Source organism: Alosa sapidissima, chromosome 19, assembly GCF_018492685.1.
Source record: "Alosa sapidissima isolate fAloSap1 chromosome 19, fAloSap1.pri, whole genome shotgun sequence".
Taxonomy (NCBI): Eukaryota; Metazoa; Chordata; class Actinopteri; order Clupeiformes; family Clupeidae; genus Alosa; species Alosa sapidissima.
In genome coordinates, this window is record NC_055975.1 from 31229586 (window position 1) to 31254172 (window position 24587).

Genomic DNA, 24587 nt, shown 5'->3' on the forward strand with positions numbered 1-24587 from the left:
CGCACCGTGGGGAGTCTCCTCTCAGCTTTTTCAATATTTGATGTAGAAAAGCATATCGTCAACGGCCGGATTATTAACCATCAACTATGTTATGTACATTGTCATGGCTAAAAAGTTTTATTCATTATAATCACATTTTTTGTTGAATTCTTACATTAATAGGAATGTTTGGCAGCTTCTCAGGTTATAAGGTAAATGCTTCCAAGTCTACAATCCTTTTTCTGAAAAGATCTGACAGATTAAGTCCTCCACTATGTGTAGGAATATTGTGGATAGCTTTACACACCTTCAATAGAATCCATGGGACCTCCTAACTATAACCCTGTGGTTGAGTCAGTACAGTAGTAGAATCTATTAACAGATGGAATCTTTAACACTCTCTATAATTGGACGTAATAATGTTCTAAAGATGTTATGTTTCCTAATTTCCTGTCTTTTTCAAACCATCCCACGTGCCCCCCCTTCTAATTTCTTTGTTAAAATTAAACAATTTTTTTGTAATTACATTTGGATCAGTGAACGCTAATTTGGAACAGTGGACGCTCAAGACTGTGCATGACCTTGTGCTTACCGTAAGACAGAGGTGGGTTACAGCATCTCACCTCCAGGGATACTACTGGGCAGCCCAACTAAGAGCAGCCTCATGCTGGTTTGAACACCAGTCAGCGCTGCACTGGGTAAGGATGGATTCACTTCTAGAATCCCCTTATACCTCTACCTTTATTCAGCAAATGCATCCACTCTGAAAAACCACACTGCAAACCCCTTTGTTAGACAGACACTGATAGTATGGCATGAGGTGTTAAGTTATCTTGGGGAAAATGCTCCTTTATCCCAATTTTCACCTATTTGGGGGGGAACAGAAACTTCACACCAGGTACTAATGACCTTGGTTTTAAGTTATGGGCAGACAGAGGTATCGGTACAATTTTAGACCTGTATGAGAATGATACTCTTTTAAGATTTAATGAAATTAAGCAAAAGTTCAGTAGTTTAGTTTCATAACAAAGACACAGAACTCTGTAAATCTTCCCGGTCCAAATTCTTTAGAAAATACAGTTTTGAACCATTATGGAGCAGCTGGACTAATCTCAAAATTCTATCAGATTATCATAGCTGCATCAAGAGTCCTCAGAGGCTAAAAGACTAGCATGGTGTTCAGACCTCACTGAAAAAATCACTGTAGAAGAATGGCAGGTTATATGTCTCCAGTGCCAAGTACAAACAATAAATATAAGGTTCAAACTCCTCCAGTATAAACGGGTGATGAGAACACACATTACCCCAGAGTTATGTCGCATTTAGCCTAATACACCGGAGACTTGTGTCCAGTGTGGGATACGGAAAGGTAGCTTGTTTCACTGCCTCTGGGAATGCACCCTCATTCAAGAATGTTGGTAAGAGATTACTACAATTATATTCATCAATGAACAACTTCCACTATGTACTAAACTTTGTATTTTTGGATTTTCCCAGCAAGCTGTACACTGAACAATAGCAGGAAGAAGATGGTTATATTTTGTCTTCTTGAAGCTAAATATAAAATTGCACTGTCATGGAAATCTGTTTACAGACCAAGCAAGCAAAGCTGGGTTGAAGGACTACTGCAATCCCTTGCCCTAAAGAAACTTACATATGTTGTTAAAGGGAAGTATAACACTTTTGTGAAGATTTGGGGCTCATTTATGCAGCTTCTGGAGGGGGAGGATTTCATTGAGGCTTTGTAGTCTACTGTTATATATAGAACTTTATTTATTTATTTATTTATTTTCAGTAAGGTCACTGATCACATTTTGGACTGTGGGAACATACTATATGCACACAATGTGTTTCCGTCTGTGTATGTACGTGTTGGTCACTCATGGGAACATTCTATATCAGGGGTGGGCAAACTTTTTGGCCCAAGGGCCACATTGGGTTTTGAAAATTGCCCGGCGGGCCGCACAACACCCAGCCCCCCCCCCCCCCCCCCACACACGCATAAAAAAATAATTTTTTTTATAGACTATAATTTAGTATGAAAAGTATTTGTTTTAAAATGTGAATTGCTTAAAAATACTGCTAATTTTATGCTGTTTAACAAATGTATAAATTGTGCACTGTCGCTTTAAGACAGTCGCTTTAATTCACGTTTATTTCTCAATGATCTTCTGCCTGCTCCGCTATGGCTAGTGCTGTACCTACGGCTGGGCCCTCAGAGTTTTTAAATGGTCAGTAGTGGGAACTACTGTTGCCTTCATGATTTCCTTTTAAAAGTTTCTTATAAGAAGCACATATCACTTATCAACAATGACAAGCCAGACACTGCGTCTCTCTCTCCCTCTCGTGAGCGCAGACGCGTTCCCAATTAAATGGATCGCATAATGTTCACGTTAGATCTGCTGCAAAGGAGATAGATAGATAGATAGATAGATACTTTATTGATCCTCAAGGGGAAATTCAAGAGTTAACTTAGTTTAAAATGATGTTATCTCTATTTAACATGATGTTTTGACATTGACATTGTAAACATTCTCAAAGGAGAGTGAAAAGCAGTTTGCAGTAAAGCTAACCAACTATCGCAGGAAAAAAAATAGCGAGCAGCCTGATAACCAAATGAAATGCTCGGCGGGCCGGATGAAAGTGCTTGGCGGGCCGGATCCGGCCCGCGGGCCGCAGTTTGCCCACCCCTGTTCTATATGCACACAATGTGTTTCCGTCTGTGTATGTACGTGTTGGTCACTCATGGGAACATTTTATATGCACACAATGTGTATAAGGGGTCTAGTTTATATATGTAAGGGGTCTAGTTTATATATGTAAGGGGTCTAGTTTATATATGTTGGTCACTCATTAGTGTTATTCTTTTCTTTTCCTGGCTTGATGAGAATCAGCCAGTTACCGCAACAGTAAAACATACCACTAACACTACACTACTTATATCTCTCACACACACACCAGTTATTATGTCAAACCCCATCACACATATCAGCTTCTGCCCCCACAGATGATCTAGGCCTGTAGGGGTGTGTGTGTGTCTGAGGCAGCAGGTGTGTGTGTCTCCTTCATGTGTGTCTAGGCTGTAGCTGTGTGTTCATTGTTTGTGTTTGTGTGTGCCAGGAGTTGTGTGTGTGTGTGCTTGTGATTATGGCTGGGTGTGTCTTGGTGTGTGTGAGAATATTAATATAAAATGGGCATGCAACAAATAATTAATTACCATAGTTACAAAATAGCTACATTAAAAACTCAACTCTCACCAGGTACTCTTAACCAGTCTGACTACACAGTAACACACACACACACACATAAACTCAAATATCAACACTCATCTCATTTATAAGTCTAGGCATGACTTAACTGCAGTTAAAACAGCATTTTTACCATCACATATTCACACACACACACACACACACACACACACACTCCCTCTGCGCTGGGGTGGCTTCTGGTTCTGAGTCCTGAGTTATACACAAACAGGTTCACCAATGTACTGTTACGCCAATGTAATGTGCTAACAGAAGCTAACTGGCACTGCGCTCACATCTTAGCGGGCTACCACTGCTACCTGGCTAAAAAGCTAACGCTGCTAACTGCCACACTGAGCTCACATCTTAGTGGGCTACCACTGCTAGCTGGCTAAAAAGCTAACGCTGCTAACCGCCACTGAACTCTTTCACATGCCTGTGTGCCGAAAAGAACAGAAGTGTGACTGGGTTTGCTACAGTCATTTCCTGTGTATTAGCCGCAGTGTGTGTAAGCCGCAGGACAGTGTTTTATGCAAGTTAAAAAAACAAAACTATATGAATACCATATTAACTGCCCCTGTGTATAAACCTCATAGCTGAAGAAATTTTGCAAAACCAATGTATAAACCGCAGCTAATAGTTGGGAAACTGTACCTGCAACTTGCTTGTTAAAATGTGTACACTGTGGCGACAACACAAGTATCTCACACACACATTATTCTCTAATCCGGTGATCAGGGATGTGGATGCCTTGTACGTGGTCAACAACCAGTCACCGCTGTTAGCTGGCAAAGGGCCGCTGTTAGCTGGCTTGCTGGTTTGCTAACTTGCTGGCTTGCAGGCTTGCTAACTTGCTGGCTTGCTAACTTGCTGACAGTAGATATTTGGCTCAAAATCACTAGAATAACTAATCACTAGAATTACTTGAGTTACAATGTTTTTTTTATATTGTACAGCAGGGGTCGTCAAATGGCGGACCGCGGTCCGAGTCCGGACCCTGACACGATCCTATCCGGACCCGGACCATAATAGCCTAATTTAGATTTTCATGTAAGTGAAATCTGCTGTAAATGTTTCTTAGGTTATGATAACTACATTTACTTCAGGAGCTTCAGCAACCATCATTTCGCTTGCTGCTACTCAGCCAGTGAAATCTGTGAATTCTGATAAAGTCGAGTAGCCTAAGTGAGTAAAGTTACTATGGTGAAGAGACTCACTGATCGAGCGAGGAGAGGAGGCAGGACGAGAAACAATCAGATGGATATCTAAGTTAGCGATAAGTAAGTTATTTTCAAATCATCGATTGCTTAAAGAGGAGAAAGCTAGACAGCGAGAACAGAGCTTTATATATAACGATACGGGGGCAATGCCACGCAAAACTGTCATGTCCGTAACGCCAACTAAATAGGCTACCATGGCATTATGTGAGTAACGAGTAAGAATGAACAGGTATGATAGGGATCAGATTCCAAAAATAATTCAGTGGAAATGCATGGATTCCAGTTTCTTCCAGTAGCAGCAACTGGAATCCATGCATTTCCACTGAAATATTTTTGGAATCTGATCCCTTATCATACCTGTTCATTCTTACTCGTTGCTCGACTTATCGTGACTAAATTCAAGATGGCTGCAAACGCTAAACTTCGTGAAGATACTGTCTGTATAAATCGTCTTGTAAGTAAACTACCAGTGCTTTTTCAAAGTTCTCAATGTCTCGTTTTAAATGTCAGGGCCCTCGGAAGTCTACCAATGAAGTGTGGAGATACATTGAGCCTCGTAAATGGGTGTAAAACAGTGATTTATTTGCATGGCTAGCCCGATGCCGAAGCACCACTATTGAAAAAGCTGTTGGTAGCATCGGCTAACTAGCGCCAGATTTTGGAGTGCAGGGGACAAGCCGAGATGGGCTATGAGACATACGTTCACACTCGGTATCATGTTTCAATACACTTTAGGTCAATATCACACCGGAATTCTCCTTTAAGATCGTAAAGATGCCCTGCCACACGTATTTCATTACTTTGTGGTAATATGGACTCTGTAACATTTTTTGTGGAAAACATGCCTTGATTACCTTGTTTCAAGCCATTCTAGCGTGGTATAAAAACCCTGCAGGAAGACTCAGCTCAATTTGCGCCAGTTCTCATTAACATTCAACGAGCTAAGCTGCTTGACTCTGATTGGCTAACAGCTAGTAGGTTTCGTCCATAACATGACAGCCATTATCAACTAATTTTAGCTTCATGGCATGAACTTAGCATTGTCCAAATGTGCATAAATAAAACCTGCTAGGCTAGCGAGTTCATTAAACCTGTATAACATAGCACTTCCTTGAGTTGACAATTACGTTTTACTTACAGGCACTGGTCGTAGACTGCGATGGTAGCCTGCTCCAGGCTTCAACAGCAACCTTTTTGCAAAGCCTGTGGCATTGTTCCAAAAAATAAACTGAAGCCATTTGATCCTCAAGTCTGGGTTCTTGGGCAAAATGCACTGTTGAAGTTCTATTTGTGCATAGTGCACAAGTCCGTTGACATTCAGCCATCCTTGCATAGGCCTACAAAAACTGTCACAGAGCTAAACGAATTTTGTGGGCAAGGTCTCAACTGACCGAGCGCATGAATAGTAATGAGCCCATCAATTCCACGTCAATCTGAAGAGCTTTTGCAATTGGCTTAATTTCTCTGCTTATTTCTTTTCAGAGCTAGAGCTGACAGAGGAGTTAGCTGTTCATTTTCACATTCACAACATAGCACAAACACATATGGACCTAACATGTTTAAAAAAAATACAAGTAAAAATGGTTTTGTGTGGCAGGGCACCTTTAAAAATAGCCAAGGCTACTCAGTTTTTCTCCCCAATTACTCTTATCTTGCCTTATTTCTCCTCATTTCGAATGTTGCCTTTTAGGCTACTTATTTTATTTCACATTAAACATTAGGCCTACAACTAGGCTCCATCCATCTATCCATCTATCCATCCAAATATATACATACATACATACATAGCCTATACACGCACGTTAAACATTATGATGCTCCGGACCTTTGCTTGAGGAAATTTTCCGTAACTGGACCTCGCTGAAGGTTAATTGAATACCCCTGTTGTACAGTGTCTTGGACCATCTACTGAAGTAGGTCCACCATCTTTGCTCATTTGCATAACCATGATTTGATTGGCTGGCACCTGTACTGCCGTTTAACAAGTTGAACTTTTGGTTGCATCCATCAGCCACTGAATCAGCTAACAGGCTAAAGAGCTAATGGTGTCATCACATCAGCCACTGAATCAGCACCTTAGAGGGCTAACTCAGACAACAGGCTAAAGAGCTAACAGTGCCATCAGCTACTGAATCAGCTAACAGGCTAAAGAGCTAACAGTGCCATCAGCCACTGAATCAGCTAACAGGCTAAAGAGCTAACAGTGCCATCAGCCACTGAATCAGCTAACAGGCTAAAGAGCTAACAGTGCCATCAGCCACTGAATCAGCTAACAGGCTAAAGAGCTAATGGTGCCATCAGCCACTGAATCAGCTAACAGGCTAATGAGCTAACAGTGCCATCAGCTACTGAATCAGCACCTTAGAGGGCTAACCCAGATAACAGGCTAAAGAGCTAACAGTGCCATCAGCTACTGAATCAGCTAACAGGCAAAAGAGCTAACGGTGCCATCAGCCACTGAATCAGCTAACAGGCTAAAGAGCTAACAGTGCCATCAGCCAACCCAACTGAAGGGCTTCACCTTCAGGGAGTGACTCACAGAGGGGGCCTTTAAGTTTTACACACAACTCACAAACAGACACACACACACACACTACATGCATCTCACAGACAGACACATGTAGATACACCTCACAATCACACACACAACACAGAAACACATTTGCAGTCACAACCCTGACAGAAACACAACTACAGAATGAACATGATCAGGAGAACAATCCATCACATACTTTGGTCCAGATCAGTCTAAGAGTGTGTGCGTGTGTGTGTGTGACATACTGGTCCAGATCAGTCTAAGAGTGTGTGTGTGTGTGACATACTTTGGTCCAGATCAGTCTAAGAGTGTGTGTGTGTGTGTGTGTGTGTGTGTGACATACTTTAGTCCAGAATAGTCTAAGAGTGTGTGTGTGTGCGTCCTTGCCCCTGTTGCTCTTGGGTGCTCCTTGTTGGTGCCCCCCACCCAATCCCAATCCTCCCCCACCTTTTTTATGCAGCCCTTGCCACTAAATCTACTAAACCCCTCTTCTACTGCACTTTTTACCCCCCCCCCCCCCCATTAATGCACAAATAGGCTGACACCAGACATAATTTCACTGCATTTCTTACTTCCAGTAACTATATGCATGTGACAATAAACTTCCTTGTATCCTTGAGTGTGTGTGTGTGACATACTTTGGTCCAGATCAGTCTAAGAGTGTGTGTGTGTGTGTGTATGTGTGACATACTTTAGTACAGATCAGTCTAAGAGTGTGTGTGTGTGTGACACAACAGACAGGAAGTGCAGTCTTCAAAAACTAGAATGCGTCGCAGTAGAAAGGTAAACAGGTGATCATCAGTATAGAGGCGGAAGAGGAAGTGGTCATCAGTATAGAGGCAGAAGAGGAAGTGGTCATCAGTATAGAGGTGGAGAAAAAAGTTGTCCACTGTAGAATAACCCAAACAGGAAGTGGTCACCAGTAGAAAGAGCGGGACAGGAAGTTGGTGGCGGTGTTGACCCATCCTGCTGCCTCCTGATTGGTGGGTTTTCCGCTGACGGCGCGGGCCGCCTCCACCGCCGGACTCTCATCCTCCGGCAGGTACTCCGGCAGACACACACCCTGGACTGCACACACACACTCGTCTGCCACGCAGGGGATCAGCACCTGTAACACACACACACACACAACATCAGATGGTACTCCGGCAGACACACACCCCACACCACACACCCAAACACAAACACACACACACAAACACACACCCAAACACAAACAAACAAACACACACACACACACACACACACACAAACATACACAAACACACACAAACACACAAACACACACACACAAACACACACACACACACACAAACACACACACACACACACAAACACACACACACACACACACAAACACACACACAAACACACACACACACACACATCTGACCTCTGAACCATCCTCCCTCTTCACCACCTGTTGAGCAGTCAGGACTCCAGTGGAAGAGATGGCTGCACCTAGAGTCTGAAAACACACATCAATGCAGCGTGTCCGTGTTCTAGGGTATGTGTGCGTGTGCGTGTATGTGCGTGCGTGCGTGCGTATGTGTGTGTGTGTGTGTGTGTATGTGCGTGCGTGCATGTGTGTGTGCCTCTGCTGTGAGGTCAGATCTGATATGTGTGTGTGTGTGTGTGTAACTCTGCTGTGAGGTCAGATCTGATGTGTGTGTGTGTGTGTGTGTGTGTGTGTGTGTGACTGCTGTGAGGTCAGATCTGATGTGTGTGTGTGTGTGTAACTCTGCTGTGAGGTCAGATCTGATGTGTGTGTGTGTGTGTGTGTGTGTGTACCTCTGCTGTGAGGTCAGATCTGTTGTGTGTGTGTGTGTGTGTGTGTGTACCTCTGCTGTGAGGTCAGATCTGATGCGGATGATGCATCTCTTGAGCTCCATTTGGAATGTGAAGCTGATGACCCCTCTGACCTTCAGGAGTGCCTCCTCACACACACTCCTACGGCTCTACACACGCACACACACACACACAAACCCACATAAACACACATTTACATTAGATTCATTCATTTGGCCAAAGTGACTCACAGCAGTGGAATAACATTTGGGCTATTAACCCACACAAACACACACACACACGTGCCTGTGGAGTGTGAGTGTCTTGGCGCGCTTGTTGGCGATGCCCAACACACACACACACACGTGCCTGTGGAGTGTGAGTGTCTTGGCGCGCTTGTTGGTGATGCCCAACACACACACACACACACGTGCCTGTGGAGTGTGAGTGTCTTGGCGCGCTTGTTGCCGTTGCCCACACACACACACCTACCGTGTCGTCGAGGCCGTGGATGTGGAGTGTGAGTGTCTTGGCGCGCTTGTTGGCGTTGCCCAGGAAGAAGCGTGGGCGTCGGCAGCTGTAGGGAAGCTCCGCCCCTTCTTCCTCCTCCTCACACACCGCCCTGAGTCGCTCCAGTACCTCTGCAGCCAACACACACGTCTCACCAGGACTGCCCACCCTGCAGGTACACACACACACACACACGTCTCACCAGGACTGCCCACCCTGCAGGTACACACACACACACACGTCTCACCAGGACTGCCCACCCTGCATGCACACACACGAGCACACGCACGCACACACACACACACACGCACACACACACACACACACACACACACGCAGACCGCAGTTCAGCATTGGAGAGATGGACACACACACACACACACACATACACACCGCAGTTCAGCATTGGAGAGATGGACACACACTTGTGTTGCATGGTGCACCGATACTACAAAAGTATCACAATACCCTGAAATTAAAAACGCCACGATGCCTAATTTTATTAGTATCGATACTTTTGGGCAGCCGTGGCCCACTGGTTAGCACTCTGGACTTGTAACCGGAGGGTGGGCCGCGGCTGAAGTGCCCTTGAGCAAGGCACCTAACCCCTCACTGCTCCCCGAGCGCCGCCGTTGTAGCAGGCAGCTCACTGCGCCGGGATTAGTGTGTGCTTCACCTCACTGTGTTTACACTGTGTGCTGTTTGTGTTTCACTAATTCACCGATTGGGTTAAAATGCAGAGACCAAATTTCCCTCACGGGATCAAAAAAGTATATATACTATACTATACTACTATACTTTTGAGAATGACCGTGTTCTTTTGAAGTAACATGCGTGTGCACAAGGCATGCTTCTAGCGCCTCCTCCCCTAACCTGTGGCTGTGCGTCTTTTCTCCTCACACACACATGAACTAGCAGCCATGTCTCGCTGTTTATAGCACAGTCGTGTTATAAACAGCGAGACATGGCTGCTAGTTCAAGTGATGCTATGGTAACTAGGGTTGCAAAGGGGCGGAAAATTTCCGGAAACTTACCGGAAACTTTCCATGGGAAGTTAAGCTGGGAAATTTTGGAAATATTCCAAATTGGAAACTTTCATGGAATTAAAGGAAATTATGGGAATTAATGGGAATTCACTGGAATTAACAGGGAATTTTTGGTAATTCCTACTGTTTCATATACAGACATTAACATTTTGTTTCGTAATAATCAATATGATTTGTTTGTTCGTATTTTCGCTTAGCTTAGCATAGAAAGCTAGCTACCATGCTAGCGGGAATCCCATTATCTGCCTATGGTTTACTAGCGTGCTACTGCCCAAGAGACACCACGCCACTCAACAAAATCCAATTGGTTGGAACATTGACTGACTATCATTTTGTTCAGTTAGAATCCCAGAAAATGGTAAAACAAATAAAAATATAGCTGCAAGCAGCAATGCGGGGGCCTAGCAGTGCGCTATAGCAGGAATGGCGTTGCCATGGCATGAGCAAGCACTCACAGCAAGTTTGATGGCAATTGGATAAAGAACGGCTGAGAAATAAGCTCATTTACTTTGTTACAGCGCCCCTAGAGGCCAAAATACACCAATGTCCTTGTGTGTCCTCACAATCAGGTAACAGGTCCTTATACCAAGTTTGGACTTTGTACACCAAAGCGTTGCTGAGATACAAGCTCACTTCCTGTATTACAGCGCCCCCTATAGAGGCCACATAATGCCAATTTTGTAGTGCATCCTCACAATCAGATACCAAGTCCCTGTACCAAGTTTGGACTTCATATATTAAAGCATAGCCGAGATGTTAGCCCACTTCCTGTTTGGTGGCTTCATTGCCATATTTGATTGGCTGTCACGGGCAAACAAAAATAAAATTAAAAAATCTGACAAATATCGTTTGTGTGGCTCGGTCTGAAGATCATCTCCGCCAAGTTCTGTGAAAATCGGATGAAATTTTTAACCGCTGAAACTTTTCGTAGAGTTTGGACTAAATCCAATATGGCGGAGGTCTAATATGGCGGAAAGTGATAGGATAGGGGTCGATGAACTCTGTATGGTCCAAGGATTCAGACACTACCTCAATCGTGAAAATCAGACAAAAGAGTCAAGGATCACGCGCATGAACGCATGTCCAGCATTGAACTGGTGGTGGCGCTAGAGTGTTCAATGTATATGCATACAAATTGCTGTGAATGATTGGGACAGTGTCCTGACTAATGGTATCGAGTTTTGTTATGTTAACTCAAAGCGTCACGGAGATGTTAGTCCACTTTTACATCTGAAGAGACATCCTTGCTAACTATCCCGCTAGCTCAGGTCACATTTGACAATTATTGCTCGCTAAAATCATTAATGAACATTGCAAGACCCAGAAAGATTTTCTTAGACTTGTACATTTTTTGAACATTTATTTTATCTAATGACATACAAAACATAATTAATTGCATCCACATATCCTTATGCGCTATGTGCAACTTTTATTCACTAGACTAAAACCGTGAGACAAGGTCAATTACTCTCACGTATCTCTTAAAGTGACAGGCACTCAATTACACCTACACATCACCAATGTGCACTCAATTACACCTACACATCACCAATATGCACGCAATTACACCTACACATCACCAATGTGCACTCAATTAGACCTACACACCTTAAAGATATGCCTAAGTGTAATAGTTTAAAAATAGTTATAGTTTTAGAATAGTTTTCAAATTGCTAAATATATTTACTAGCAATTATGCAGAATATATGAAATATGACATAAGCCAGTGGTTCTCAAATGGGGGTACGCGTACCCCTGGGGGTACGTGAAGGCATTCCAGGGGGTACGTGAGATTTTAACCCTTAGAACCCCATTGACACCCTTTCTTCTCTGTTACATTGCTCCGCAACTGTTCATGCGTGACAGAGCAGTAGTGGGGCTTTCCAACGAGACCGCGCACACACACACAGACACACACACACACACACAGACACACACAGACACACACACAGACACACACACACACACACACACAAAGCAACATCACAGATTATCTACTTCTCAGTAACGCACTTGTCTGTACGTTAAAGTATGAAAAAAACATGAAATTAAATGAATTTGCACCATATTTACAGTCTATACTTCTCTGCGTTCACCTGCGCACCCATTACTCTTGTTTGAATTACTCGCAAACCCGTGAACACATAGATATGGCAAGCATATCAGATGAAAGAGGAGACACAGGGCTATCCATTGATAGCAAGTATGTTGATCCTTATGGCTTATGAAAACAGACAAAGTGACTGCAAAATAATAGCGTCATGTACAAAAACCAATGCTGCACACCCATTAGTTTGAATTACTCGCAGACCTGTGATCGGATAGATATGCCACGCATGTCAGATGAAAAAGGAGACACAGAGCTATCATTTGATACCAAGTACATCCTTCTGGGTTATAAAACAGACGAAGCAAAATAATAACTTCATATAGCTCGACCTCACGTTTTTGTCTGTTTTTGTAGCAAAGCATGTTTATAATCCAACGCTATTGTGTGTTTCTCTATGGCAAAGAATGTTCATAATCCGGTTTTGAGATCCTACCAAATTCCTGCATGGCATCCAATTCAAGGCTCACATTGCATCCCAATTTGTTCGGCAAAGAAACACCTTTTTTGCCTTTACTTTGTTCATGGCAATGCAGTAAAAAGTTGTAGAGAATTATGAGTGCAGAAACCATAGGCACACACACGTAAACTCGGGTCAAGTCAGGTCAGATCAGTTTGTGTCACAGATATGGAGCGCAAAAAGGTCATTTTTAATCGCTAAATAAAAAAATGGCATTTATTTCTGTAAGGCGCACACCTGTCTGTAAATTGCTCAGCCCCCGAGAATCCCTCCACCATGGCAATGATATTGCCAGATTCAGGACAGTCTGCCCTACACACACATGAAATGCATGTAGAGCTATGAGCTTGCTGTGGTAAGATACATGTCAAAATATAAGAATTTTTATAATATGCTTTTTATATTTTAATTCTAAAAATCAAAATAAAATCAATGCTAGTACAATGAAATTATGGCAGATCTGGATAGCCTAGACTCTGCTGAAAAAAACAATATATAATATGTGTGTGTGGCACTTACAATGACCAGAATAAATCCTTATGAATATAGGTAGTGAAAATGCCCTAAAAACAGCTTATGGTTAAAATATACATACATTTAAAAAGAAATAATCCATGGAGAATCCATGCAAAAATACTTTAAAAACAATTATTTAATAAATATTTCAGGAAAATATAAGTTCATAAAATTTATTTTATATTTCAGTAGGCTATTCAATTTCATTATCCTAAAAACCCAGAGTCCCTCCCATACCAGGATGGTTCGACCCAACCTGTCACATGCCACCCGCCATCATCTGTCAATCACTGTCAAAACTCAAACGGTGGAGTCGTGGTTGAAGTTTATGGATAGAGTCATGGTTCCAAAGTTTAATAAATTAGACACTGATGTCACAGTGCTCTGTTTTAAGTCTTTTTTCTCAACTAAAAATGCTTAGGGGGTACTTGGCTGAAAAAATATTTTACAGGGGGGGTACATCACTGAAAAAAGGTTGAGAGCCACTGACATAAGCCATCATTTTCCATGTGTGTTTGTGTGGAGAGAGTCAAGAGTCAAGCAGAATCTGAGATGGCCACTGGTGTGAATAATCACACTACAGTATATTCAATATGACTGATGATGATGTCAAGGTGGTGGGGCCCCCAAATCAAATACATTTTTTTAAAAGTATCGAAGAAGTATCGAAATCGCAATTCTTGACTTGGTATCGGTATCGAAACATTAATTTTGGTATCGTGACAACACTAACACACACACACACACACACACACACCATATCAGCTTAGTATCAATGAGAGAGAGACACACACACACACACACACACACATACACACACCATGTCAGCTTAGTATCAATGAGAGACACACACACACACACACACACCATATCAGCTTAGTATCAATGAGAGACACACACACACACACACACACACACACACACACCATTTCAGCTTAGTATCAATGATAGACACACATAGACACACACACACACACACACACACACACACACACACACATACTTACTTGTGTGTGACATTCTGAAGGCTGAGCATCATCCCCAGCTCAGTCCTCATCTTCTCCCGGTTAGAGCGGCACTCGGCTAGGAACCTCAGCGCCTAAACACACACACACACACACACACACACACACACACACACACACACCATACACACCCAAACACACACCATAAATTACACACGCACACACCCCATACATCACACACACCGGTTAGAGCAGCACATGGGCTTCTTCCTAAAAAGACATCAAGATATCAAACAGCTTCAGACACACACACACACCATACACACACAAACACACAGATATCAAACAGCTTCAGATGATACAAAATGCAGCGGCTAGGGTTCTCACAAAAACTAAAAGAATTGACCACATCATTCCAATACTTAAGTCCTTGCACTGGCTTCCAGTAAATCACAGAATTGACTGTGTGTATATGTGTGTGTGTATATGTGTGTGTGTGTATGTGTCTGTGTGTTAAGTCCTTGCACTGGCTTCCAGTAAGGCACAGGATTGACTGTGTGAAATGGGACCTAATTGCATTGGAGGGAGAAGACAGAGAGAAGAGCCATCAAAAGATGTCAGGAAAATCACCACGCTATACCACATACCATCTACACCACGCTATACCACAACTCCATACCATCTACACCACAACTCCATATCATCTACACCACGCTATACCACAACTCCATACCATCTACACCACGCTATACCACAACTCCATATCATCTACACCACGCTATACCACAACTTCATACCATCTACACCACGCTATACCACATACCATCTACACCACGCTATACCACAACTCCATACCATCTACACCACGCTATACCACAACTCCATACCATCTACACCATGCTATACCAGTTAGTGACTAACCTTGTGTGTTCTAGGCCAGACATACTCAACTGGCGGATCTCGGTCCGGGGGCGGACCCAAATGCAATGTCGTCCAGACCGAGACCAAAGCTGTATTTAATAAAGATTATTAGCCTATTATTATTATTATTATTATTATTATTATTAGGCTATTCGTTACACTTTCAAAGTGTTTCAGGCGTAATTATTTATGATATTTCTAGTTGTAGTCTTTTCCCACGATCTCAAAACAAGGTTGCTTATCATCACTATGGCAACTGAGCGAAGCAACGAACATGATGCCGGGTGCACGTTTTTTCCCCCTGCAGGCTATATCAGTCAGTGATTTGGGCTAGTTATCAGTTTTCAGCAAACAGAATTAAACATGGCGTGCTCCAAGCTGGAAAAGAAACAAAAGGAGGATTCAGAAAACCCAGAGTTTAAGGCGGAGTGGACAGAGAAATATGCATTTGTCCTGCCTGCAGGGAGCACAAAACCGATGTGTCTGATCTGCAATGAGATGGTAGCAATCATCAAAAGTTCAAACGTGAAGCGGCACTATGAAACAAAGCATGGGCACTTCGAACAAAACTATCCCCAAAACAACGAGGTGAGAACCAGAAAAATAAACCAAATGCAAGAATCATATCAAGCGTCACAAACTGTGATAGTCAGGTCAGCAACCCAGCAAGAGCGCACGACTGAAGCGTCACTACAAGTGGCATGGGTCTTGGGCAAGCATAAAAAACCATTCACTGACGCCGAAGTTGTGAAGGAATGTATGAACGAGATAGCGATAGCTATCCCAGTTTAAAGATGACATTACTCAAAAAATAAGCCAAATATCCCTCTCTGATTCCACTGCAGCGAGACGAACCGAAATGCTCGTCGATGATTTATTGCACCAAATGAAAACTGCAGTGAAAAATGCTAATTGCATTTCATTGGCTTTGGACGAATCCACTGACAACACGGATCAAGCCCAACTAATGATGTTCGTCAGATTTTTTGACCCAGAAAAGGGTGAATTTTTCGAAGATGTCTTGGGTCTCAAAACCCTTCTTGGCCATACAAGAGGCAGTGACATTTATGATGCAGTGATTCAGATGTTGCAAGACCAAGGCATAGACCTGAAGCATGTTGTTTCAATTGCTACTGATGGAGCCCCAAGTATGACTGGGAGAGAGAGGGGATTAGTCTCCCTCTTAAAGGCACATCACCCTGACCTCATAGCATACCACTGTGTCATTCATCAGATGGTTTTGTGTGCCAGCTTGGGAAAGGAGTTTTCAGCTCATCAACTTTTTGAGGGCGTCCTCTGCTGTGCAGCATCGCCTGCTACGCTCATTCCTCACAGATGTGGATGCAGAATTTGATGATTTACTTCTCTACAATAATGTCAGGTGGCTTAGTAAGGGGACGGTGTTGGAGCGTTTTTGGGCACTGCGGAAGGAGTTAGAAACATTTCTACTGAATCAGACCAGTCCCAAAGCAAAACCATGTGTGGAATTTCTCCAAAACAATAAAAAAAAAGGAAATTGCTGCATTTTTGACAGACATCACTTCCCACCTCAATGATTTGAATTTGAAGCTCCAGGGCAAAAATAACACAGTGTGTGACCTCATGTCAGCTATCCGCGCTTTTCAAAGGAAGCTGGAAATCTACAAAAATGACCTACAGGAGGGAAGCCTGCTTCACTTCCCAAATCTGAAAAGCCAAGCTGCAGAGCCACAACACTACAATTATGTGGAATTCGTGGACAAGTTGATTGCAAATTTTGAAACCCATTTTGGAGATTTCCCCCTGGGAAAACAGGTCTTGCTGTGTGTTGAAAACCCATTCCTGGTGAAAAATGTGACCGAATTCTCAAATGAAGCCCTGAAGGTCTGCCCATGGGCTAGTGCTGCTTCTCTACAAACAGAGCTGATTGAGCTTCAAGAAAACCTTGCCCTGCAGGAATCTCTCTGTGACCCTGCCACCTTCTGGACAAAGATGGCCCCTGCAGGTGTCTTGCAGAAAATGGCCCTCCAGATTCTAACTATGTTTCCTTCCACTTACTCCTACGAGTCAGCCTTCTTAACAATGACAATGGTGAAGAACAAATACAGGGACAAACTCACCAATGAACATTTGCACCAGTGCCTACGCCTGGCTCTCACACCTTTTGTGCCAAAGTTTAAAGAACTGGTGGCACAGAAGAAGTGCAACTTTTCACACTGACATGGACAGAACCTATCCTTTGTGCATAGTTCAAATGTTTCTTGTTATGGATTTATCATCTTTTTCATTTGGAGTTCAAATTTTGGATACGCGACGGCCTCGGACCCTGGAAACATTGGAAACTTGGTGAGTGGACCTTTTTTTTTAGTTGAGCACCCCTGTAGTTGAGTACCCCTGTAGTTGAGCACCCCTGTAGTTGAGTACCCCTGTAGTTGAGTACCCCTGTAGTTGAGCACCCCTGTAGTTGAGTACCCCTGTAGTTGAGCACCCCTGTTCTAGGCTATAATGATGTTTTGACCTGTCTGTGTTCCCCGCTCCTGACCCAATAAATGTACTGATTTGAACCTTGTCGCCTCAGTTGTTACAATATGAATATAAATATAAATAAGTTGTATGTCACTTTGAACAGAAGCGTCTGCGAAATACTATCACCATAACCATAACCAAATACGTCCTTGGATATAGAGCTGGCTAGTGACTACTAAGCTTCCCTAGGCCTAATCCCCCCAAAATACATATTTCGTGCTAGTGAATTGTTGTCAGATTTATTCCAACTCTGCGTTCTACGGCCTCCACTCCCCTTGCTCCAAGTTGAGACAACGTAGCGGAAATTTCTGCGTAAATTAGCTTGTTTACAAACATGTCTCTAATTAAAATGTCATAGGTTTCAATGTAGGACAGCCTAGCGGGGATAGGCCAAATGAAAAATTGATGCCGATTTCACATTATTGTTGTGCGGATTTTGGATTTCGGTCATGGGGATACAAAGTTTAATATCCAAAACAAAAACACGAGGGAATTTCCTATTTTATTTTTAAAAAATACAGATATAAGGTCGTTTTTCGATTTTTTTTAACTTTCGTTTCGAATTTAAAAATCAAATGAACAGAAGGTACACGGACCGAAAATGTTTAGTTTCTTTTTCTTTCGGTCCGCAGTTCCATAATACCATTCAATTGCTGTCAATTGTGCCGCAAATGATCCGCGCACCAGCAATCTCCTCGTCGAGATATTTGTCATGGCATGTAGACTGCAATTTGTTCAATAATTATTGCCCAGATGTTGGATAGGCTACCCGAAATGCGCTAATTAAAGCCCACAGCATAGACTAATGCGCTAATTAAAGCCCACAGCATATTACCACCAAAGCCTGATGAGTCCTAATAATATTACTGGCTTATTGTTACGTGCTAGCAAATCATGTTATCAAAGAAATGGACGTAATGTAGGAATGCACACAGATATATTGCAACAGGTAATGGTGTAGGCCTATCTGACGAAGACCTGAGTGGTTGGAATGTCGTACTTGTACACTGGGCGCAAAGAAGACTATCCTCACATTTTCCCCTTTGCAACTGTCAAAGAAATCCCATGAACACGGGAAGGCCTAGGGTAGCCTATACTGTACATCAGATGGCCTAAAGATTAGCCCCCTCTGCATTGCATTCAGTGATTTGCATGCAGTAGTTTCAACACTGACCTTGATCTAGCCTAGTTTGGCTATTTAAAGCTACTTTATTGCCAAAACACAACACAATGTAAATTAACTATAACAAACAATAAAGGACTTAATCACACAAAGTAGGCCTACTATTTTACTGACTATAAAAAATAATAATTATGTAGGAAGTTTAGAAGTTGTGACGTCCCTGCTCTGTCCGTCTGCTTGCTGCTGGTTGTCTGTCATTACAGGTATTGGCGGCGTGGGCGTGGCCAGTGCACCTGTTGTAACCTAACTGGCGTGTGCATAAAGGGTGTTCCCCAGCGGGAGGAGCTGTGGGGCTGCTGTTTTTTGGGCCTTCGTAGGCTTTGTTTGACGGCCTAGCTTTTCCTTTGTTTGTTTTTGCATCCACGCATTTCACTCAGTCCATATCACACTCATGCACTTCGCCCACACACTGACTTCTTCATATATACTGACACAGACATCTTTGTTCGTTTTTGATTAAGTTTTGTAAAATAAAGTAACTAAAAGTTGACCCTTGTCCTCCTTTGTTCTGGTTATGGCCTTTGAGCCAGGCCGTAACAAAGTTTAGAACCCAGAATTGACCTGCACACTACAAAAGTGCACTGAATTCAACACAAATGACCCAATACACTTGGAGGAGGTATGAGTCCTTTCTTTTCAAGATATCTTAGGATTTCGCCGTAGTATCGTTTCAGTATCGAGCATCGTGATATTTATGGCAGGTATCGTATCGCAGTCATAATTTTGGTATCGGGACAACACTAGACGTGATGTCTCGCGTGAGGTAGCCTCCTGTTGACGGCAATCGACTCCTACGTACTTTCCCTTAAAGACAGCAGCTCCAGCAGCAACATTAAGGTACTGGCTTGATGAAATTCATTCTGGACTCTCTATCCAACCACATAAAGACCTCGGGATACTTCGGTTTGGCTTTAGGGACCCTCTACTCACTACCACATAAGTGTAATAGAATAGAACAGAATAGAATATACTTTATTGTCATGCCTGCATGAAAATTGTCTTTGGTCTCACTGATAGGAATAGTATAAAACACATAGGAAACATAGAGTAGACACATTCATTCCGTTACACACAGACATATAGCCACAGGATGAACACAGCACATCACATGTATCCCCTCCCTCTAGCCCACACACACATGCATACACATCAGATACAAGGCACAAAGCACCAGTTCCAGCCCATTTGTAGTGCTCTTGGCTACACCTCCCTTCTGTCTAGCTTTTCCATTGTTTGTTGACCATGGAAATTGCATTTGGAATAAGAGTTTTTGTATATATGTCTCCTTGCCATGTGTGCTCTGTAGCGCCGCCCTAGGGGGAGCAGCTCAAACTCAGAATGGAGGGGGTGTGTGTCATCATCTAGCATGTTCATGGCTTTTCTGTGTACTGCAGTGCTGTATAGATTATCTGGTGTTTTTTGAGGTCGCCCTATGATTTTCCCTGCCATTTTAACAATTCTGGACAGCTTGTTCTTATTGTGTAAAGTCAAGTGACCATACCAGACAGAAATGTTATAAGTAAGGATGCTCTCCACTAAACTGACATATATCCTCTCAAGAATATTACAGCTGACTCCAGCATGACCTAATGTTGTTTGGAACTGTAGAAGAGGTATAAAAATAGCATTTTGTAGCGGCGAAATGACATGCCCGGGTCACTTCCAGGCTAAGGAGTTTTGACTAAAAACGGTAAAATCGAACTTTCTCAAAACGCATCCAAATTACATAATTTTGATTTCAACTCAACATATGTACTCCCAATCATCCGTAAATTGATCTAAAGTGCATTTTACTCTGGATAATTCCTTTAAGTAGTGAATTTTGATATGAAACAATTAAAATAGTAATTTAAAATAGTAATTATGAAGAACTAGCAATGAAATTATTGCTTCATCAGTGCCCATTAAGATCCATAGGAAGAATCAGGACAAGTCATTTAAAATATAAAAAAGAAATATGTTTTTTTCTTTTACTATCATCAATTTTGGTCAATGATTCTGGGTTACTAAAACACCAGGGAACATAACATTTGCCACTTCCTCAACTGCGCTAGGCTAAATAACTAGCTCTACCTGAACCGTTGCACCCAAGATGATAACATGCTTCTGGTATTTTAGTCTCAAGAGCCTGCATCAACCTAGCCCATACCCACTCATTTGTGATTTGCACACATACAATACATGCACGCACGCACGGGCGCACACACAAACACACAAAGACAGGCAAGCACATACACGCACATGCACAAACACCCACAGACACATAAACACACACAGGCATGTGCGCATGCACACACATCCACACACACACACACTCTTATACACAAAAGCAAACTCACACATGCACAGATTTCACACACTCATTTACATGCACATGAGTTGCAGGAGTATAATATTTTGTACCGCTATGCGGTACATCTAGTTTATTATTGGCGTTACTCATTGTGTGGGTATTAGCTACAGAGGATCTGACACTTCAAATGATGGCATATCGTGTTGTAAACCTTTGACAATGAGCGTCACATTTCAAATTAAACTGTGTTACTGTAAACAGATGTGAATGGCAGGCTGAACACAGATAGATAGATAGATAGATACTTTATTGATCCCCAGGGGAAATTTAAGGAACACATCTGCAACAGAAGGAGGTTGCTACGTTAAAGGAGAATTCCGGTGTGATATTGACCTAAAGTGTGTTGAAACATGATACCGAGTGTGAACGTACAGTATGTCTCATAGCTCACCTCGGCTTGTCCCCTGCACTCAGAAATCTGGCGCTAGTTAGCCAATGCTACCAACACAGTGTTTCGTTGTGGTGCCATGCAAATAAATCACTGTTTTACACCATTTACGAGGCTCAAAGTAGCTCCATACTTCATTGGTAGACTTACGAGGGCCTTGACATTTAAAACGAGACATAGAGAACTTTGAAAAAGCACAGAATGCACACCATATTTATGATGTAAAAACAGTGTAATTCTCCATGAAATTCAATCAGATCAGTTACAAACAATAAAATATAGACCTTAATAAACATTTTCACAATTGTTCTATTTGTGTGTGCACAACTTTTTTTTCCATGGTAAGGATGACCTTTGCATGGAATTGCCCTTAGGCTATCTTGCGCATGTAGCCTGCCGCTGGAGTCATTGGTCAGTAGAATGAGTAGTCAGAACTGATTTGTCTCTGTCGCTGGCATTTTTCCTTCTTTTAGATGACAATGTTGGGGGGAACAAACACCACCTTTTTGAAAGTTGAGGGTGACAAGTGCCCCCTGACCCCCCCACCCCACCCCCCAATAACGCCCCTGCGCGCGCACACACTCACGCCTGTAGCGTGGTGTAGAGTAGACCACACACACACACACACAGACACACACACACACACCTACCTGTAGCGCGGTGTAGACCACCTGAGGGTTGCTGTTGTCCAGCAAGAGGATGAGTCCCGGTAGGCAGCCGCGGTCCTCCACGATCGCGCGCCGATTCAGAGGGTCAGCAGCCAGCTCCCGGAGCTGCTGGGCCACCGCGAGCGCGTCCGGCTCCGCGCCCATGATCTAGCATACGGCTTCTATTGTTGCACAGACCCACACACACACACAGACGGCGAGAGAGAAAGAGAGCATTAACGCCACATATTGAATTCACATCCGTATATTTACAGCAGTTGCGAGGTGAGCTGACTTATGTCAAAGCAGACCTCAGTTATCCCTGCTCCTGTAGGAGATATGACCGTTACCTCATCATAACCCTACGGAACACGGCTCGACTCAGCATCCTACCTGCCCGAGCGAGGACGGCCTCGCCACACCCACGCTGTCTCAGACGACACGAGCTCAGGCTTCGACCCTCGAGCTCACTCTCCGACACACCTCACCGATAGCGTGGGCGTTCGTTGAAATCCAGAAGTGGGCAACGTCAGGGTTTATTCACATTGTTGATGTTTCTCACCACATTTCTCTTCCATGATACATCTGGCGCTCTGATTGGATGCGAAAACGAGAGAAATGCATCAAGCGGCCACTCGGTGTCGCTCTTGTAGCGCAGAGCAGTTTGTTCCATCAAAACAATCATGTTGCGTCCAAGCTGCGCAGAAGCGCTGAACTGCGCTGTTGAGTGTTGAACACACACACACACACACACACACACACACACACACACACACGCTTTAATGTCACTTCAAAACATAAAACACTGAAAAAACACTTAATACTATTATATTACTGTTTCTGCACTACAATGCTATTGTTACCACACTGCACATAGCTGTACATACTGTGCATATCTATTTATATGGTTCATACCATAGACTATACAGTCTATGGTTCATACTGAATATCCGTATTTATTCAGTTTTCCTATCAAATATTCTGTTAATGCACTGCATATGTCTGGTCAATTCCATGCAAAGGTCATCCCGCATGGAAAAAAAAAAGTTGTGCATACGCAAAAAGAACTGTTGTTAAAATCTTCATTTAGGTCTATATTTTATTGTTTGTAACTGATCTGATTGAATTTGATGGAGAATGACACTCTTTTCACATCATAAATATGGTGTGCAACCATACCAGAAACAACATTTTTCACATGGTAATATCATACATATTTAAAAAGTGGATAAATGGACCCAACGTTAAAACAAATTGTGCCATTTGACAAATTCCACATTGACAACGGAATGGTAGAGCAATATCTATGCTCAGCTTGCCTTTAAGAGCACAACTCCTTACATTTGTAAGGCTTTTGTTTTTAAGTCCGCAAGTTCCATGGCCATGTCACATCCATAACGTTTTATAGGAAAAGTTTATGCTACACATAGTGTTGATGCGACAATGTCCATAATGTCTGTGCAAAGCTGATTTATATCAATGTAAAGTGTGATGACCAAATTGTGACCCTTTCTTACTTTTAAAACCTTTAATGGTGCGTTATGGATGTGACGTTATGGATGTTACATTATGTAAATTTATAAGACTGGAGACTTTATTATACCTCAAAGCTGATAAAACGTCTGTTCTGGTGGCATGTCAGTTTTAATGCATTTCACCTTAGTGTTTACAATTGACATTTCAAAGATTATTAGGTTGATCAAAACCACAGGGAGGCCTCGCCTAAGCATTAGCAAAACAAACATAATATTAAAATACCTCCAGTGATTAGCCTAGCCATAGCCTATTTTCAAGTGGCCTAATAAAAATCTGAAAATCTGAGCGATTATCTTCCCGTAACTGTCATACTGTTGTTGTACAGTAACTGGATTATCGTGTTAGCTGGTGAAGATGGCTGACTTTTCAGCTGGAGTTAACATAGCAACCTCCTTCTGTTGCAGATCTGTTCAGCCTGCCGTTCACGTCTGCTTAACACAGTTTAATTTGAAATGTGACGCGATATGCCAGCATTTGAAGTGTCAGGTCCTCTGTAGCTAATACCCACAGAGTAACATTAGTAACGGCAGCAATAAACTAGATGTACCACATAGCGGTACAAAATATGACCGCCTCTCAGTCCTGCATATTCTCTTCACAAAAATAAATCACGCTTGTCAATTTGTCTCCATCTCCTACTCCTGCAACTCATGTGCATGTAAATGAGTGTGTGCATATGTGA

The 24587-nt window shown here is 42.7% G+C and overlaps 1 protein-coding gene across 1 annotated transcript; it reads right to left on the minus strand.

Annotated features, from left to right (window-relative positions):
* Window positions 1-7603: 7603 nt before the first annotated feature.
* Window positions 7604-22961, minus strand: LOC121692646 (armadillo repeat-containing protein 1-like). Its single transcript, XM_042071414.1, has 7 exons — window positions 22763-22961; window positions 22373-22551; window positions 14415-14506; window positions 9261-9447; window positions 8822-8938; window positions 8374-8448; window positions 7604-8088 (listed from the first exon to the last, which is right to left on the minus strand). Exons 2-7 carry the CDS (start codon window positions 22532-22534, stop codon window positions 7897-7899), a joined length of 825 nt encoding a protein of 274 aa, XP_041927348.1. The 5' UTR covers window positions 22535-22551; window positions 22763-22961; the 3' UTR covers window positions 7604-7896.
* Between the last annotated feature and the right edge of the window lie 1626 nt (window positions 22962-24587).

Coding starts and splice junctions, on each gene's coding strand:
- LOC121692646 (XM_042071414.1), bottom strand. CDS start 22,534: ATGGGCGCGGAGCCGGACGCGCTCGCGGTGGCCCAGCAGCTCCGGGAG. Junction 14,507..22,372: donor TGGTCTACACCGCGCTACAG/GTAGGTGTGTGT, acceptor GTGTGTGTTTAG/GCGCTGAGGTTCCTAGCCGA. Junction 8,089..8,373: donor AGAGGGAGGATGGTTCAGAG/GTCAGATGTGTG, acceptor TGTGTGTTACAG/GTGCTGATCCCCTGCGTGGC.